This window comes from Balearica regulorum, chromosome 17 (genome assembly GCF_011004875.1).
Source record: "Balearica regulorum gibbericeps isolate bBalReg1 chromosome 17, bBalReg1.pri, whole genome shotgun sequence".
NCBI lineage: Eukaryota > Metazoa > Chordata > Aves > Gruiformes > Gruidae > Balearica > Balearica regulorum.
The window spans coordinates 2,358,892-2,374,911 of NC_046200.1; the positions used below are offsets into that span (position 1 = coordinate 2,358,892).

The 16,020-nt window shown below is 38.6% G+C and overlaps 1 protein-coding gene across 1 annotated transcript in view; it reads left to right on the plus strand.

The window, feature by feature from the left end:
* The window catches only part of HECTD4 (HECT domain E3 ubiquitin protein ligase 4), a 75,319-nt gene that overhangs the window by 34,648 nt on the left and 24,651 nt on the right, over positions 1-16,020 (plus strand). The window contains exons 22-49 of the mRNA XM_075769513.1: positions 511-630; positions 1,814-1,918; positions 2,704-2,867; positions 3,224-3,457; positions 3,722-3,914; positions 4,081-4,185; positions 4,270-4,358; positions 4,957-5,132; positions 5,591-5,726; positions 5,878-6,019; positions 6,131-6,297; positions 6,871-7,017; positions 7,329-7,513; positions 8,079-8,232; positions 8,546-8,826; positions 9,135-9,324; positions 9,925-10,006; positions 10,652-10,854; positions 11,049-11,184; positions 11,867-12,049; positions 12,323-12,493; positions 12,884-13,053; positions 13,478-13,593; positions 14,118-14,221; positions 14,505-14,666; positions 14,804-14,952; positions 15,225-15,304; positions 15,427-15,590. Of these exons, the coding sequence (XP_075625628.1) occupies positions 511-630; positions 1,814-1,918; positions 2,704-2,867; positions 3,224-3,457; positions 3,722-3,914; positions 4,081-4,185; positions 4,270-4,358; positions 4,957-5,132; positions 5,591-5,726; positions 5,878-6,019; positions 6,131-6,297; positions 6,871-7,017; positions 7,329-7,513; positions 8,079-8,232; positions 8,546-8,826; positions 9,135-9,324; positions 9,925-10,006; positions 10,652-10,854; positions 11,049-11,184; positions 11,867-12,049; positions 12,323-12,493; positions 12,884-13,053; positions 13,478-13,593; positions 14,118-14,221; positions 14,505-14,666; positions 14,804-14,952; positions 15,225-15,304; positions 15,427-15,590 (4,308 nt within the window). The remainder of the gene's footprint in view (positions 1-510; positions 631-1,813; positions 1,919-2,703; positions 2,868-3,223; positions 3,458-3,721; positions 3,915-4,080; positions 4,186-4,269; positions 4,359-4,956; positions 5,133-5,590; positions 5,727-5,877; positions 6,020-6,130; positions 6,298-6,870; positions 7,018-7,328; positions 7,514-8,078; positions 8,233-8,545; positions 8,827-9,134; positions 9,325-9,924; positions 10,007-10,651; positions 10,855-11,048; positions 11,185-11,866; positions 12,050-12,322; positions 12,494-12,883; positions 13,054-13,477; positions 13,594-14,117; positions 14,222-14,504; positions 14,667-14,803; positions 14,953-15,224; positions 15,305-15,426; positions 15,591-16,020) is intronic.

Sequence of the window (16,020 nt, forward strand, 5' to 3'; positions counted from 1 at the left end):
GTATTCTTCGACACAGGGCAAGTCCTGTGATACTCACTCCCATTAGTTATTTATAAGCATCTTTAATATTAATGTCGCCCATTACTGGTAAAACTCCTCCAGAGGACTTTGGGCCTCATCATGTTCCCACTGAGGTCACTGACAAGATATTAACTTTGATGGGAGGAGGATCAATCCCTTTATTAGTAGAGGGGCAGTATGTTCTAGTTAGCTCAGCACAAGGACTGGAAGTTAGAATTTCTCCTGATTTCTGCTCCCAGTTCCGCTGCTGACTTGCTGTGTGACCTCGGGGGCAAGTCACTCAATTTCCTCTCTGCCTCAGTTTCCCCATCTGTAAAATGGGGATAATAATACTTGCCTACGTACCTCACAGGGCTGTTGTGAGGATTTGTTAATGTTGATAAAGCGCTTTGAAAATATAAAGCGCGGTGTAAGTGCTAAGTATTATTATTATTATTAGATTTTCTTGTTTTTCTCTTACAGTCTAACAGTGTATTTTATGTTTTGAAGTTGGTGATCTATGCTGGTCCTAACACAAACAGTAGGAAGGTTGCTGAGTATGGAGGCAATACACTGGGATATGGCAGCCGTAGTGTCTTAGGAACTGGTTGGCCGAAAGACTTAGTAAAGGTACAGTATTATAATCCAACAATATTTCATATAGAAAAGTCCCCTTTGGAAACTGTGTCGAGTCCATTTTAACCCTTATAGCAATGAAGTCCAAGCTTTTAAGTGTACAGTTATCCATGATGAGATCACTGCTTAAGTGGGCTGTTACATCCTTGTGGAATAACTTTAAACTCAACCAAATGTTATGTGTGATGCTTTTCTTTGAGCTTATCTCGTTTTGTTATGTCTTTCTGGAATTCATTATCAGTATGTATCAGTCCTGGAATCTCTAATGGCACTACTCAGAAGTGTATCTTCCCAGGAGAAAGTCATGCACAGTCTGAGGCTGTGCGTATTTTCTTAAGGGCCATGGGCATGACTGCTTTTTTCTAACAAGTAACCCACAAATCTAACAAGTACTAAATGTGGCAACTTTCCAACCATTTATGTTGGGTTTTAAAATTACATTGGAGGCTTGTGGCGGTAAAGCTAAGACAGAAAAATCTCTCAAACTTCTTGAAATTTCAGTATTTCAAGAATTTTGCAGTATGTTCCCTCAGATTGTAAGCAGTAAGAACTTTTTTTCTTGTGTTTGTGCTGCTACATTGTCCCACACTAAAACTGGGCTTATATACATAACAAATCATTTCAAAAAGAAAAACAAGAAATAATAAACTGGAAAGCAATTTCAGACGAGTACTCCATTGTTCACAATTAACGGAATTTCATTTCTTTTTCAGACATAGATTTTTATACTGTTCTTTTAGCAAACTCTTCTATTAATGTGTTGACATTCTTCTCCTTGAAGATCTTGTCTGTCTTCCTTCAGGAAGAGAACTGTTGATTATTGCATGGTTTCTTGCAGACCAATAATGAAAGCATTTTGATTAAAATCAAGGCCAAGTAACACAGACTGATAAATTCTACTTTTGATTCTGCAATTACAATGTTGGGTTTTGTTTTGCTGTAGTTAGTCAGCAGCAAAATTAAAATAAAATTTTCCACAAAAAATATCCTTACAAAAAGGGAGGAATCTTGAATCAGAGTATGTAATTTGAGATAAAAATAATACTTAAATAACTGTCATTAAAAACATTAATCCATAAAATAAGCCACTTTTATGAAAAGCCTGTTTGCTTGCCTCAATTCTTAAATGTATCTTCTTTTTTTTTTTTCCCCCCCTCCTCCCCATCAAAATGTTAAGGTGGAAGGAGATACAGTCACCTTCTCCTTTGAAATGCGGAGTGGTCGTGAGCACAACACTCCGGACAAAGCTATGTGGGGCTTTGCTTGCACTGTTCGAGCACAGGTACTCAAACATGACGGATTCCATGGGATAGGTTCAGCTTCAGTTTATCTTCTGTCTGTTACACACTTCAGATGAAATAGAATAGTTGGAAATGAACGTTTGAGATTTAAAACAGTAATAGCTTGCTTATTTTGGTGGTAAAAGAGATCAGCTTTTTACAATGTGAAGGACCTAAGTTTTAGGCATTTGGCTTCCTTACCTAGAGATACCCTGTGACGTGGTCTGATGGGGATAGTTACTACCAAACGCGTCTTATCTATCTCTTGTCATTGGCACCCGACTTGGATGAAGTCACTTTAATATCTCTTGCTGCTTGTAGATCGGGATTTCTTTGGAGAGATAGGTATCTTGTAACAACCTGGAAATCAGAGAGTTAATGAAGGAATAAGGATTCCAGCCTGTAAAGAAGAGAGGGGAGGGATGCTGGGATCAAACAAAAGGAAACTTGAAGCCCGCAACCAGGAAGCTAGGACTAGGCCTGGGAGATGACAGATCTGCAGGCCAAAGAATGACTGGACCAAAAATAGCTTTACCTTTTCTTTTCTTTCTTGGTTCAGGAAAATAACACTGAAATCCTTTGTTTCTTGTCTTGAGTTGTTCTTATATATTGCTTATTAAGCATTGTTTCAGTATACCTCTGTGTAAGAGACATATGCTTGATAGATATATATTTCTATCTTATATAGAAAGATTATATATTAAATTATAAAATCTGTCTTGAAATATTTTGGGGTAGGACTTTAAGGTTGATTGATTAGTGCAACTTATGACTATTCCTACTACAGGAGTCTTCGGAGGATGTGTCGGGAGGCTTGCCATTCTTAGTTGACCTGGCACTTGGCCTTTCTGTGTTAGCTTGTTCTATGCTGCGAATATTATACAATGGACCAGAAATTACCAAAGATGAAGAAACCTGTCAAGAGCTCTTAAGATCTAAACTATTACAAAGGTAAAAAAATATTTTTGCTCGGAGTTCCCATGTGGGGTTTTTTTGGAGGGAAGGTGACTTTTGTAGTTGTGCTTAAGTTTCATGTTTTAGGGTGATATTTTGATAATTTTTGCTGCAGAGTTTGTTTGGCAGTTCAGTGTTGCCTAAAACTGAGGGAATATTGTCTAGAATAGAGGTTTTCTTTAGATTAAGAAGTAGGAGGATTGGACTATGCTTGGTACAAGCCGCACTTGATGTGTTGATGTACAGTCTGTCTTTGTAATGTGTTGTTGACTAATGTGCCTTTCTGAATGAGGGAGAGAGTTAGGGGAGGAAAAAATAAAGTCCTTTTCATCTGTTCTTATTTCTTTTTCCAGGTGCCAGTGGCAGGTGGAAGCTAATGGTGTTATATCTCCAGCCCTTACACCAAGTCCTTCTCCGTTGCCTCTTACTATAGATGAAGATAGAGAATTTACATATCCTTCTGATGTTCTAGTGCCTCCCGTTGGACACTATTTCGATCTGCCAAGGATTAGGCTGCCTCCAGGAATCATGATAAAACTCAGGGAAATTTCTGGACGTGCTCGGCCTCAGTTTAGACCTAGTATAAAGTAAGTAGTCATTCTTTTGCTCTTTTTTTTTTTTTTTTTTTTTTTTCCTCCTAACTTGACTTTTATTGTTTGAAATGTTTCGTGCCAAAGTGAGCTAAAAAAGCAACAGTGAGGATGTGGTGTGCCTGTCATGTATGATGGTGTGCATTTAATATTCTGTAAATACTTGGTTTTGAATGCAGTGTCTAGTGAACTGTAAATACAAATTGTCAAAGTTTGTCCGCAATTCTTGCTTAATCAGTTTGGCTTTATTTATAACCCTAGGGAAGTGATTCAGCCAGAAGTAATGGAGGAGATGGTAGTTTCATGTGTGATTAAACACTTGAATTTGGTTGATGCACTCCAGTCCCTGATAAATTTCCAGTATCAGGAAGAACATGCTGAAGAATATGATTTACTTTGTAAAATTATGGGAGAGACCTTTAAGAAGCTAAATGCCATGGAGAGACAATTGCAGGTAAAATTAAAATTACATAAAAAAACAGGAGACTTTTTTTGAGATTAAAGGTGTATTAACAGCATTTTAGAAACATAGAAAATGTACTCAGATTTCTTCTTCTAAGATCTCTTCTATTCCTTAAGACAAACAACTGCAATAAGTGTTATTTTTGTCTCTTTATTAGAGTGTGGCCGAGCTGGAGCAGAAATGGCAGAATGAGGTAGATGACGCCATGCATGGGAAGCTGGAGAACAATGTCCCGTTCTTTTATGATTATCACTTCAATGAGGTAAGCATAGTGGCTGCTGTGTGTGCTCATGCTTCGTGCTGCTCTCTCAATACGTGTTCATCCTTTTTCCTTCACTTTGTTTAGAGCAAGATGAAAGAACTAGAGCTTCTGTGTTCAATGAAAGAAGTTTCTTTTGATGGAAGTGATCTTGAGAATGTGGTCCTGGCGTTAAGGTTAGTAGTGGGCTGTGGAGCATATAATTTAGGCCAGGTACTTGAAAGATAGGCAGCTTTAAGCAGCCATGGAATTTCAGTAAGTTCCCAAAGTAGTTCTGCAGGGTTAAAGTTGCACACGTACATGAACGCTTATTGAAGTAGGTACTTGAATCTCATTGTACCCTGTGACATTTTATGATGTGAAATAGAAGCTGTCACTAAATGTTTTGAAAACATTTTGTGTCTAATTCCATTAAAGGCTGGGAGGCCTATAGAAAGAAAACAACCTTTGGGAGTAGGAATATTCAGGTGAACTTCTAACCAGGGATGCAAATACTTTATAACTTAATTTTCCTGTCTGCCTAGCAGTATCTGATTAAATTGTTAGAAACATTTGTGCTAAATAATATTAATATCAGTACCTACAGCTACTCGTACTTACTGACAAATCACTTGTTTATTTCTTTAATTTTTTCTGCTTTCTACTTTGTTGGCATAAAATAAATTGATGCTATAAGTCTTCTTTGAAATAACCTTTCTCACAGCAACATTTTATTTTGGAAGGCATTAAAACATAATTGTGTTGGCTGCTTTTATTTTTCTTTCATAATCTTAGGGAGAAGTTTTTTCAAGAGGTGAATTCACTGATACAGAAGACCTCTCATCCCCTAGCAAAAACAAAAACATTAGTTAAGAGCTTGATGAACAGAGCAGAGCTGTTATTACATGTCACTATTGCAGCACAGTCTGGTATCACAAGAAGTATATCTGGTACCCCTGCAGAGACTCCAGGTATATATCTCATTACCAGCATTGTATTTTCTTTTTTTCTTTTTCCTTTTTATTCCTTTTCTCTTATTTTCCTTCTTTCACTTAAAATTAAACCTTTTTTTTTTTTTTTACTTTTTCAAATTAAATAAATTCTTTTACAGTAAATGAAGTTGAGTCTTTGTTTTCTGATTGCCATAATGATAGTAGATTAAGGTCTGAGTAATAATATATGGAATTTAAATTTTAGTCTCCTGAATTATTGGGAAAAAATGCTTAGCCTAATCAAAACAAAACTAACTTGAAACAATACCTGCAAACAGGAAAGTCCTCAGAACAGAGTTACAAGTTCTTGCTTGGACTGTGTTTTCCCCACCCTGCGTTATAGCTTTCACTGGAATGTCCGCAGTGATTGTAAAAACAGTTTGTAAATAACCTCCTACACCAGGAGTGACATTCTTTCATACTGTATAATATTTCAGCCTGCAAATCAGCATCTGAAACAAAAGTGATATCTCACGCAGTCCGCCAGCCCGTCTTCCTTCGCAGTATGTCGGCACCATCTGACTTAGAAATGATTGGTAACGAAGATATCGAGTTTGCCAGATCAAGTCAAAGGTATACAAGGGTTTATTCCACTAAGCTGTTTTACTATGATGCGGTCTGTGTTGTTAAAATCATCATAAACTTTGCAAGTATAGCACGTTGGGGTTTTTTTTCGTTGGATCAGCTTACTGCTGCCAGGGGTAATTCTCTGTTATTCTCACAGGCGCCGGCATGTAACCAGCCACAGAAGTAGCTCTTTCACCCTTCTCCAGTCACTGACCATTGAGGATAGCAGAGACAAACCCACGTACAGCGTCTTACTGGGGCAACTGTTCGCTTTCATCGGAACAAATCCTGACCAAGCGGTATGCCATTTTAAATGTGCTGAATCATTATATTTTCAAATTCAAACTTTCACAAAGAAAGAGAGGAGTCTTGCTTGTGTCTCATTAACAAACCTAAACAATATCCCGTAGGTATCCAGCAGCAGTTTTCTGCTAGCTGCTCAGACAAGGTGGCGTCGCGGGAATACAAGGAAGCAAGCCCTAGTGCACATGAGAGAGTTGCTGACGGCAGCTGTTCGAGTTGGCGGTGTGACGCATCTTGTAGGCCCGGTGACCATGGTACTTCAGGGAGGACCGAGGTTTGTATATTTCTCTGAAAAGAATTAAATGTTTTCCTCTGTAGAAGACAGTAAATTGCTTTGCACTAAGAAAAATTGTGAGAAATGACTAGCTCTGAGGGCTCAAGTTTGCAGAACAAAGCTTGCAACAGCCACTGTGACCTTTATGGGGTAAAAAGGCAGAAACTTCTAAGAAATGCTTTTGTTTAGCAGTAGACGAACTTTCCTTTTGTACTGGGATGACGTGTCCACAGATAGGTATATAGGGTATCTTAGTCTCCTGACTCAATTCTGAATTCATCTTAATTAGGCATTAGTGGTAGATTTAGCTGGTACTAATGCTGTCATCAAGATTTGATAAATATTTTGTATTTTATTTGTAGTCAAATTTCAATCATGTCTGAGGTAAAACTACCATACTATCTTGTTTACATGTTTCATATTAAAACATTAAGTGACTTGCACTTTTGCTTCTAAATCTTGAGTAATTCTTAATATGTACTAATTTTTTTTTAAGAAAAAGCTATATTTGGAAGTTTGTTCATTTTATTTAACCTAGAAAGCCTACCATTTCAAATATCTAACTACCAACAGAATTGAAGAGCTCACGTGTGGCGGGATGGTGGAACAAGTCCAGGAAGCTTTTGGAGAGACTATGACATCCGTGGTCTCACTGTGTGCTCGCTACCCCATTGCTTGTGCAAATAGCATTGGCCTCTTATGCACTATACCTTACACAAGGTATGAAAGTATTTCCTTCAGAAAGGGAAGGAGGGCATCCACAGCTGTCCTTATTAGGTTTTGCCTTAAGAAGAAGCATTATACAGTATAAATATACTCCCTCTTTTCATAATGTTGAGTATCTGAGAATATCCTGTTAAATTTTCTCAGAATACAGAATTTCATCTGGGGACGACAAGGGAGAGACAGAGCCATCTTTCTGCAAAGTGAAGTAATTAGTTGCTGAGTTAATGAAAATCTAGAACTTGCTGTTGTGTCTGTTGTGACTGAAAAGTTACTTAAGTAAAATCTGAATTTCTCTTCTCGTACAGGAGCGAAGAGAAGTGTTTGGTACGTAGCGGCCTGGTACAGCTTATGGACCGGCTTTGCAGTTTAAGCAGTCAGACAGAATCCAGTTCAAATGAAAAACAGACTAAGAAACAAAAGGTAGCCACCATGGCTTGGGCCGCCTTCCAGGTGCTAGCCAATCGGTGTGTTGAATGGGAGAAAGAAGAAGGTAGGAATGCGGCCAAATTAATTTCTATTGCGTGCTTTAGATTTACCCAAGTGCCTGAGAAGTGATGTATATGTATTTAAAATAGGGCATTCGCTCACTGTGACTTCCGTATTGCGTGAGTTCTTTAGAACACACAAGTGGATACAAAAATAAGTTTATTTTCTTGTTGTGGTGGGTTGTGGTTTTGTTTTGTTTTTTTTTAATTTTAGCTTTTTTCCTCCTCAAGGGAGTGGTTATTTTGCAGATAATCTCAAATCTGCCACTCAGATCTGTCTAGACATAACCAGAGAAGCTGGAGACCCTGAGTGACCACTTACGCATTTATCCTGTGATAGGATTCACCGATAACATACATAAACTCAGAGATGTGTGGCTGTTCACTAATGGCACATAGATGTTGTATCAGGGGTTTTTTTAAATTAAAAAGGCATTTTTTTATATAAAAGTTTTTTGCTATAGGAAAACAAAAATTTTTTACTGTACTCAGTTTATGGATAAGGAATTTGTAGCTGTGTACATTCATTTTTGTTAATTACAATTGTAAATTCTCAAATTACTTTTAAAGGTGGTTCAACAGAAGCTGTTCATTCTGGTCTGGCTCGTCAGGTCTCCAGCCTTCTTACCAACCACCTCGCACGAGCTACGGAGTGTTGCGGTAATCAAGCGGCAGGAAATGACGCGCTTCAAGATGTTCTCAGTCTTCTTAATGACCTGTCAAGGTACTAGGCCTTTGTCTCTGGAGTATTTTTCTATGTATGCAAGCAGGTGGAGGTGGAGGTTCTTTTGGGGATTTCTTTACGGTAGTGAAGGTAAGATAACTTTCAAAACCATTGTAAAACTTGATTGTAGACTGACACTTACTCAATCTTAGTGTTTAATCAGTGCTATCAGGTTATGTAAAAATCGTTGCAGATAAGGTTTTGTCCGACATCTTCTAAATAATAATTCATTTGTTTTTAATTCCAAGAGCATCATCAAACAATTTTTTTTCTTCTAATCAGCAATTACCTTTTTTTTTTTTTCCCCTTTCAGGAGTCACATAGGTAAAGCAATCCTGAGCCAGCCAGCCTGTGTGTCCAAGCTTTTGTCACTTCTCTTGGATCAACGTCCTTCTCCAAAATTGGTCCTTATAATCCTCCAGTTGTGTCGTGCCGCACTGCCTCTCATGAGTGTTGAGGACTGTGGAAATGTGGAATTGCCTCCCTGGAGTTACTCGGTACCCTCTCTGAACAGTGAACAGGATGATCCCAGTGACCCAGCCTCCAAGATTGCCTCTCTGCTGTTGGCGAAGCTGGCGGATTATGTAGTACCAGGTACCAGCATCTTTTTGGTGTCATGCTAATTTGAGAAATTACCAAGCAAGCCATGTTTCTGCAAGGAGCTTTTGTATTGACATAAAGCTCAAGCAGGAAAAGATGCATGATGTGTCAGTGTTGAACGATTTCTGTGAGTTCCCATCTGCCTCTTAATTTAACTGTTCTCAGACTGAAGTGTGTTTTTCAGAGATGTTTTAGATGCATCTCAGTTATGTTAGCATTAGTTTCAAGGGCAGGAAAGTTTGTTGATGGAGCTCATGCCTGTGTGTTTTTCTTTGTTTTGGTTTTCCCCTTTCTAATTCAAGGATGCCAAACAGTTCTTTCTCCAACTGCCTCTGAGCCGGATACTACTTTGGCAAAAGCCAGCCCTAAAAACTCCATAAAAGGTGATAAAGATCCCGGAGAAGAAAGTGAGGCAGTGGATGGTAAACTTTCTATTTTTATTCATAAACGGGAAGACCAATCATCCCATGAAGTCCTTCAGCCATTACTAAGGTAATCTTAATTTACTGGATTGGAATTAACAACCAATTTCACCAATTCCATTTGTCTTCTATTTTTAGTGCTACAGCTGTAGAAAAATGCATCCTAGACATAATAGTAAATGGGAAAGCAAAATGGCTTCCCAATTTGTTGTGTTTACTGGCCAGATAATAAGATAATACAAAAATGGTTTATAGCGCTGATGCTTAGCGTACTGTTCCTTGGATAAAAACACATACCACTACACTGAATTTATGATGAGGCAGCAGCAGAAAGAATCTAAATCCCAACATTTCCAGGACTTGTCTGCTTTGTAGAAGACTATTTAGGAATGATGAGAGCAGCAGAGCTGAAACAGAGCACAGTATACAGATATAGAAAAGGAGGAGGGGGATATGAAGTGTGGTGTTTTGCTTTTGGCTTGCGTATAAGCCATGTAAGCCACTGGCAAAGGAACATAAAAACATCAGCCTTAACTATCAAGTATTTCCATTACTGTTGAGCAATTCAGTCTCAAGGGTTGCTTTCAAATAATTTAAAAACATGCATAATATATTAATTTTTTTCCACCAATGAAAACAAAGCTAATGTGTTTTGGTTTCACTTTAATAGTAGCTCAGAAGGTCGTCCGTTCCGACTAGGAACTGGAGCCAATATGGAGAAAGTGGTGAAAATGGATCGAGACATGACAAAAGTAAGGAAAGGAATAACTAAAGAATTGCTTAATATTGTAAAAATCGGTGGCCAGAATTCTTTGTTTTTACTGATGTTAAATCCCCTTTGTTAAATGCTGTTTAATTTACAGAACTGTTCAGAAAGGTAACTCTACATGCAAAGTTAGCATTATATAGTTATTGATGTAAATACAGGGGTAAATGATGAATTTCAGCTAATGCTTCTTCCAACAGCAGTAAGTCATGTTTAAGCCCCTTTTGATATTGAAGTGTTTAACGAAATGTTCTTGAAGTGTTTAATGCACATTGATAGTACGAATTTTAAACCACATACTTAAATTTTCATGTATGGTTTTTAGATATGTTATTGAATATTTGCACCACAAATACTCATGTGTGGCTTTTTGATCAGAGAAGAGATACTATCCTGTTAAGCTAAGAATGGAATATTAAAGGCAATGAATCCACATTGATCTCTGATCTCTTTGTAGATGAGAAAAAGCAACAGAAAGAATTTGTTTTGTGACTCTAATACATAGTCAGGAGGATGTTTTGATGTGTTCTCAGTGCTTTTACATATGCAGAGGGAGGAGGGTTAAATGCATCATATAGTGTGGCCAAATAGAGCTATTAGTATTTGTCTTATATGGCAATTTTATTTTCAGAGTGGCTGCTGTGAAGTTATTACAGAAGAAGCTGCTGCAGCTCTTCGAAAGGCAACCAAGTGGGCACAGTCTGGTCTAATAGTTAGTGTTGGGCCACCCGTAGAAACTGTCAATCCAGAAACTACTAGTGGATTGTCCACAGGGGACAAAAAGAAGACTGCACAAACGTCTATTTGCAGAGAGAGGAATTCTGAGCTTGCCAGGTAGGTCACTTCGATTTTATGCTTAGAGTCTAGATTCTGTTTTTCTGTATCCCAGTATTTGTGTGCTCCAGAAAATAATCTGAGTGTTCGTAAACTTTCCTTTTTTATGCTGTATATTGTTGTTGATAACTGGAGCTTCTTTTCCTTCTCTTGTTTTGAAATTAATGGGCAAATTGCTTTCTCCTCCTGTATAGGACGGATCCTGTGAGGCCATTCATTAGTGGTCATGTTGCAAACAGCATGGCAGCAGAGGTGATCGCTTTGCTACACAGCTTGTTGATGGCACCAGAATCAAATGCGGCTCAGATATGGACAACAACTGCTGAAAAAGTAAGCAAATGGAAGATTGATTAATTAAATTCTACACCAAGCACATATTGAGTATTTAAGAGAACTTAATTATTTGCAATTTCCTCAGCTACTCCTTTCCGGTTTACTACTACTAACACTTCAAACCAGGATGTGTAACTGCACAGAAGCAGCCCTTTCTAGTAGATGGTATTTGCCTGATGTCTTAGGGTGGAATAAATAATCAAAAATTATCCAGTATTAGAGAATGTGTTTTTATTCTGTAATTCGCCTGTCATTCTTTTCAGTAATTAATAATGCCGTTTGTTTAGGGAGTTATCTTGCCTTTGCCAGGTAGTTATTATACCTTTGCTGTTCAGTCCTCTTTGCCATGACCTCTGAAGGTCTGAAGTGTTGGCTGGAAAGGAGAGCACACTGCTTTTATGTTCCTCTGAGTCCTGTAGCACCTAGTCTGTTGCTTAGGCTCAATCCTTGAGCTAACATTATATATGTAACTGTGATTCTAAAAGTTACTAGGGAATGGAACTGGCTTTGATAGTGTTTGCACTTCAGAGAACTTAGAATATTCTGAGTTACATAATTCCCTTCAAGAACAAAAATAATTCTTCTGAGATTTGTGTGTGAGCTGGAGGCTTGGGGCATTGGGGTTTGTTTGAATTGTGCTTTAAAGTCATTCCCTGGTATTTTTTGGTTCTGTCTTCAGGTTCTGTCTCGGGCTCTGATGTACATTCCACAACTTGGGAAATACGCAGAGAGTATTTTGGAGAATGGGAGTAGCAGTGGAAGGAAACTCGCTAAACTTCAAAGAATTGCTCGGCAGGCAGTAGCTGCCCTTTGTGCTCTGGGTGGCTTTAAGGAGACAATTAAAATAGGTTCTGAAGTTCAGGTAATTCTGCGCCGTTCATGTTTTATATCTTAAATGAGAATTGGTGCTTTTGCTGATGTTTTGCCTGCATTGGCATACTTGTGAAGCAGCATGCAGATTGCCTGTGATCGTGAAGCAGTTGCAGTAACACTTGTGGAGACTGCTGTTTTGTGTTATTCCTGTTTCCTAAAATACCCAGCTCTACTCGTGTGTTGAGTTGGTGTGTGGTGTTAAACACTCAGCGTTTCTTGTTTGTAAAGCCCTAAATCTTATGCAGGCCTTCTTTGGTTGTAGGTTTTAGGTAAAGGAATAGCAGGAAGCATTGGAGTTGTGGCATCTATTAATGAACAAGAAGGTATAGCAACGGTCAAATTTCCACCTACCAGTATAGACAATAGAAAGACCTCACAAGCATCAGACACACTAACTATTCCATTATCTAGGCTCTGTGTTCCAAGATCTGAGGTACGGTAGTTTTAAGAATCCAATATTAAGTGTAATATCAATTATCTTTTTTTTTTTTTTTTTTTTGTGTCACAGCATACTGGCAATTAATCTACAGCATGTAAAAAGTGTGTTTCATCTTTGAGTAAAGATTATTTGTAAAGTTTGCCTCATGATTGTAAACATATCTTAACAATATCTATATTTAAGTTCTCATTCAAGTAACATGGATATATTCATCTTTTGGTGCTTAAAGATGTTCCATTGCATACTGTGTTGGATTTTTGGTTTTGTTTAGTGCTGCTTTTGTGATAGTACAAAATGAGAATTAACTCCAGGTGATAAAACGCCCTCATTTCTTAGAAACTAACTACTTGAATTTAACTTTTTACCGTGCCCCCCCACCATCAGGCATTGCCTCTTCATAAACTGTCCATTACTGAGAAGGTAGTACAGGCAGTCCAGTCCATGTTGCTTCCTCAGGAGGGAAGTCTATCTATTCACACCTCACTTCCTGCAACAGGAGATGGCTCAACTCCAGTAATGGCAGTGGTCCGGCTTCTTGCTGAAATAAGAACCAGGTGAGTCATTGGTTTTTGTGCAGCACCTCAGTCCATTTTGATACCGTACACAAATGTGCAAGAAAATTGCTGTTTCTTGTTTTCTTTGTGGGTATTGAGATGTGACAGTGGGGGACAATGCAAAAATTCTTGCTTCCTTAAATACATTTAGTGTCTGGATGTTGTTAAAATAGGCATGAAAAATAAGGTGCTCCCTGTAACACTGATCAGGCATCGAAGCAAGTGCTTCCTATAAGTAAATGTTATGAAGCAGGGGAAAGCTGCCATTGTGGAAGTTCCAATGGATAGCTAAGCAACCAGACAAAGGAATAGATCAGTCGGCGTGCTGTCTTTTAAAATAGTCTTGAATTCAGTACGTGTAAAGACAACTTTGAATTCAGCGTACGCTTTTGTAATGCTTTAAACATATGATTTTTCCATTAAGAGCATGCCTGGTGATGGCTCAGCTGTTAGAAGACAGCTCATTCTGTGAAGAATTCATTCAACAGTGTCCAGCTGCTGTAGAAGTTCTTAATTTGGTAGCACAGGAGTGCAGCCCTGGTAGGTATTCAGCATGTTCTTGCAGCTTCATTGTCATATTCAGTTCAGAGACATACCAGCATTTAAAATCATTTCAGTGTTTTGTCCTCCAGCTACTTAAAGTTTGATAGCTAGCACAGTACAGCATGTTTTGTCATAGCTGCAGAGCTCTTACTTAAGAGTAGCTAATAATCAGACTAAATCATTTTAAAGATCAGGCATAAAGTTTAAGCCAGAACATGATAGAAGATGCAAGTCCTGGGACTAGCTCTCTACTAGTACACTTCTGAACCCCCTCCAGTTTTCTTGCTTTCAGTGTAACCTACTCTGTATTCCTATCATTTGTATGTTTTCTTTTGATGATCTTTTAGCTGTTTTGTTTTTTTTTTTTACAATGCTTTCTTATATTCCTTGTCACTGAACTCTTGATTTCCTTCCCTCTTATTTAAGCAGCAGTGGGCCCACTGTTATCAGGATTGCATTGTTGGACTCAAGTAACTAGATTTGCTTGGAACCTCATGACTTGGTTTGGTTTGTTGTTACAGGGGAGAGGCTCCTTGTTGTAGAAATGCAGTGTGAAAGGTTACGAATGTTGTATCGTGACTGTGCTCGACCACCTCCTCCTCCACTGCAAGCAGACAGAAGACAGGTGAGCACAGAAATGGTGCCAAGTCTGCTGCCCCTGGCAAATGAAGCCAGCCACTGAGTGCAGGGGGGCTGCGTGTGGCGCTGGAGCCAAACTGGTTGGATTCTTATTTAAACATTTCATTTAATGTGGATTTCTGTACTGGGATGTGATTTGTTGTGATTGCAGTTGGGATAGTTGCATGTGTTGTATTAAATGTGCACATCATAAAAGAGTGTGTCATTGAATTTCAGTAGATGACTTCAACTGTAATTGGTAGAATAAAATGCTCTGTTCGTGTTTGTAGCCCAAAGAAATCACTTGGAGCCCATCGAGAGTGTTTCCCCCTGTGCGAGCATGCATGTTTTCATCGCATCTCACAGCTGTGACCTTTTTGGCTGATCCGAGCGCGGGTGGGGGACTGCCTCGGGGCACATTTATCTATGCCACTTCACCAGTTCCAGTACAGGTAGGAACTTACAACTGTACGATAGTTTGTGTCATTGAATATTCAATAGTGCATGAAAAGAATAAGAAAGAAAATTTTCTATTTTACCTATGTTTTGTACATATTTTTTTTTAAATTATTATTATTTTTGTTTCCAGGCACCATCATTCTACTGGGAAATTGAAGTAGTTTCCTATGGAGATACAGATGATGACACGGGACCAATAGTTTCATTTGGATTTGCTACAGAAGCGGAAAAACGGGATGGTGCTTGGACAAACCCAGTGGGCACCTGTCTCTTTCACAAGTACGTTGGAGATGTGCATCAAAAATCATGGTCTTGCTCAGTACCATTTGTAAGCTCCTTAGAGAGCAGTATTGTGAGTGCATTGTAGTAGGCAACATGTACGTTTGAATTGAAACGTTAAAATGATGAGCTAGACTATCCCCTTATGAAAATAAGGAGGGTTGAGTTGCCTTCTGTCAGTATCACAGCTACCTAGTCTTCATCTGGTAGTGAGTTGTCATCCTTACTTGTTTCGGTGCTGCGTTTAATCTTCTTCTTGTGTTCCTTCTCAGCAATGGGCGAGCAGTGCATTACAATGGCTCCAGCTTGCTACAGTGGAAGAGTGTTAGATTGGATGTGACTCTTTCTCCTGGTATGTAAGAGTACAGCTACCTTATCTGCTAAATCGGATAATCCTCTAAATATAAGGCAAACAGTAGATGAGAAAACAGATTAAATCCATGTTCTTCTTGTGATGATTCTGTTTTTCTACAGGTGATGTAGCAGGAATTGGATGGGAAAGAACAGAAGGAACTCCACCCCCTCCAGGGCAGCCAGCTAAAGGCAGAGTTTATTTTACATATTGTGGGCAGCGACTTGGGCCATATCTAGAAGATGTCTCTGGTGGAATGTGGCCAGTTGTCCACATTCAGAAGAAGGCAAGTTTTCAAGGGAAATATGTTGCTTGATAGATATTCTTTCAGAAATATTAAAAAACCCATTATATATAAAGTATTGAGCCTGCTTACCTATCTACAAAAAAGTAGAGTGATAGTTTTTACCTTTACTGAGTTAGGTTGAGATACTCCATTACCCTTCCCAGGTGCATGTATGTTTTGTCATTATTCTGAACTTTCTCTGCCCGTTAGCACACTAGTGTGCAGCTGGCTTGATGAGATGGCGTTATTCTGGGCTAGTAGCCCTTCTGTTTAGTATTCCTTCCCAGCAGTGACCTTGCTTCAAAGTATACTAGCTAAATATGCTGTATCTTGAAGCTAGAAGAAAGGCAAGTTCAAAGTTCGTGTTTAAAAGCTTAATACTTTCCCTGCTGCATCCAGTTTTATAGCTAGGGATGCTGGGAAAACCGTA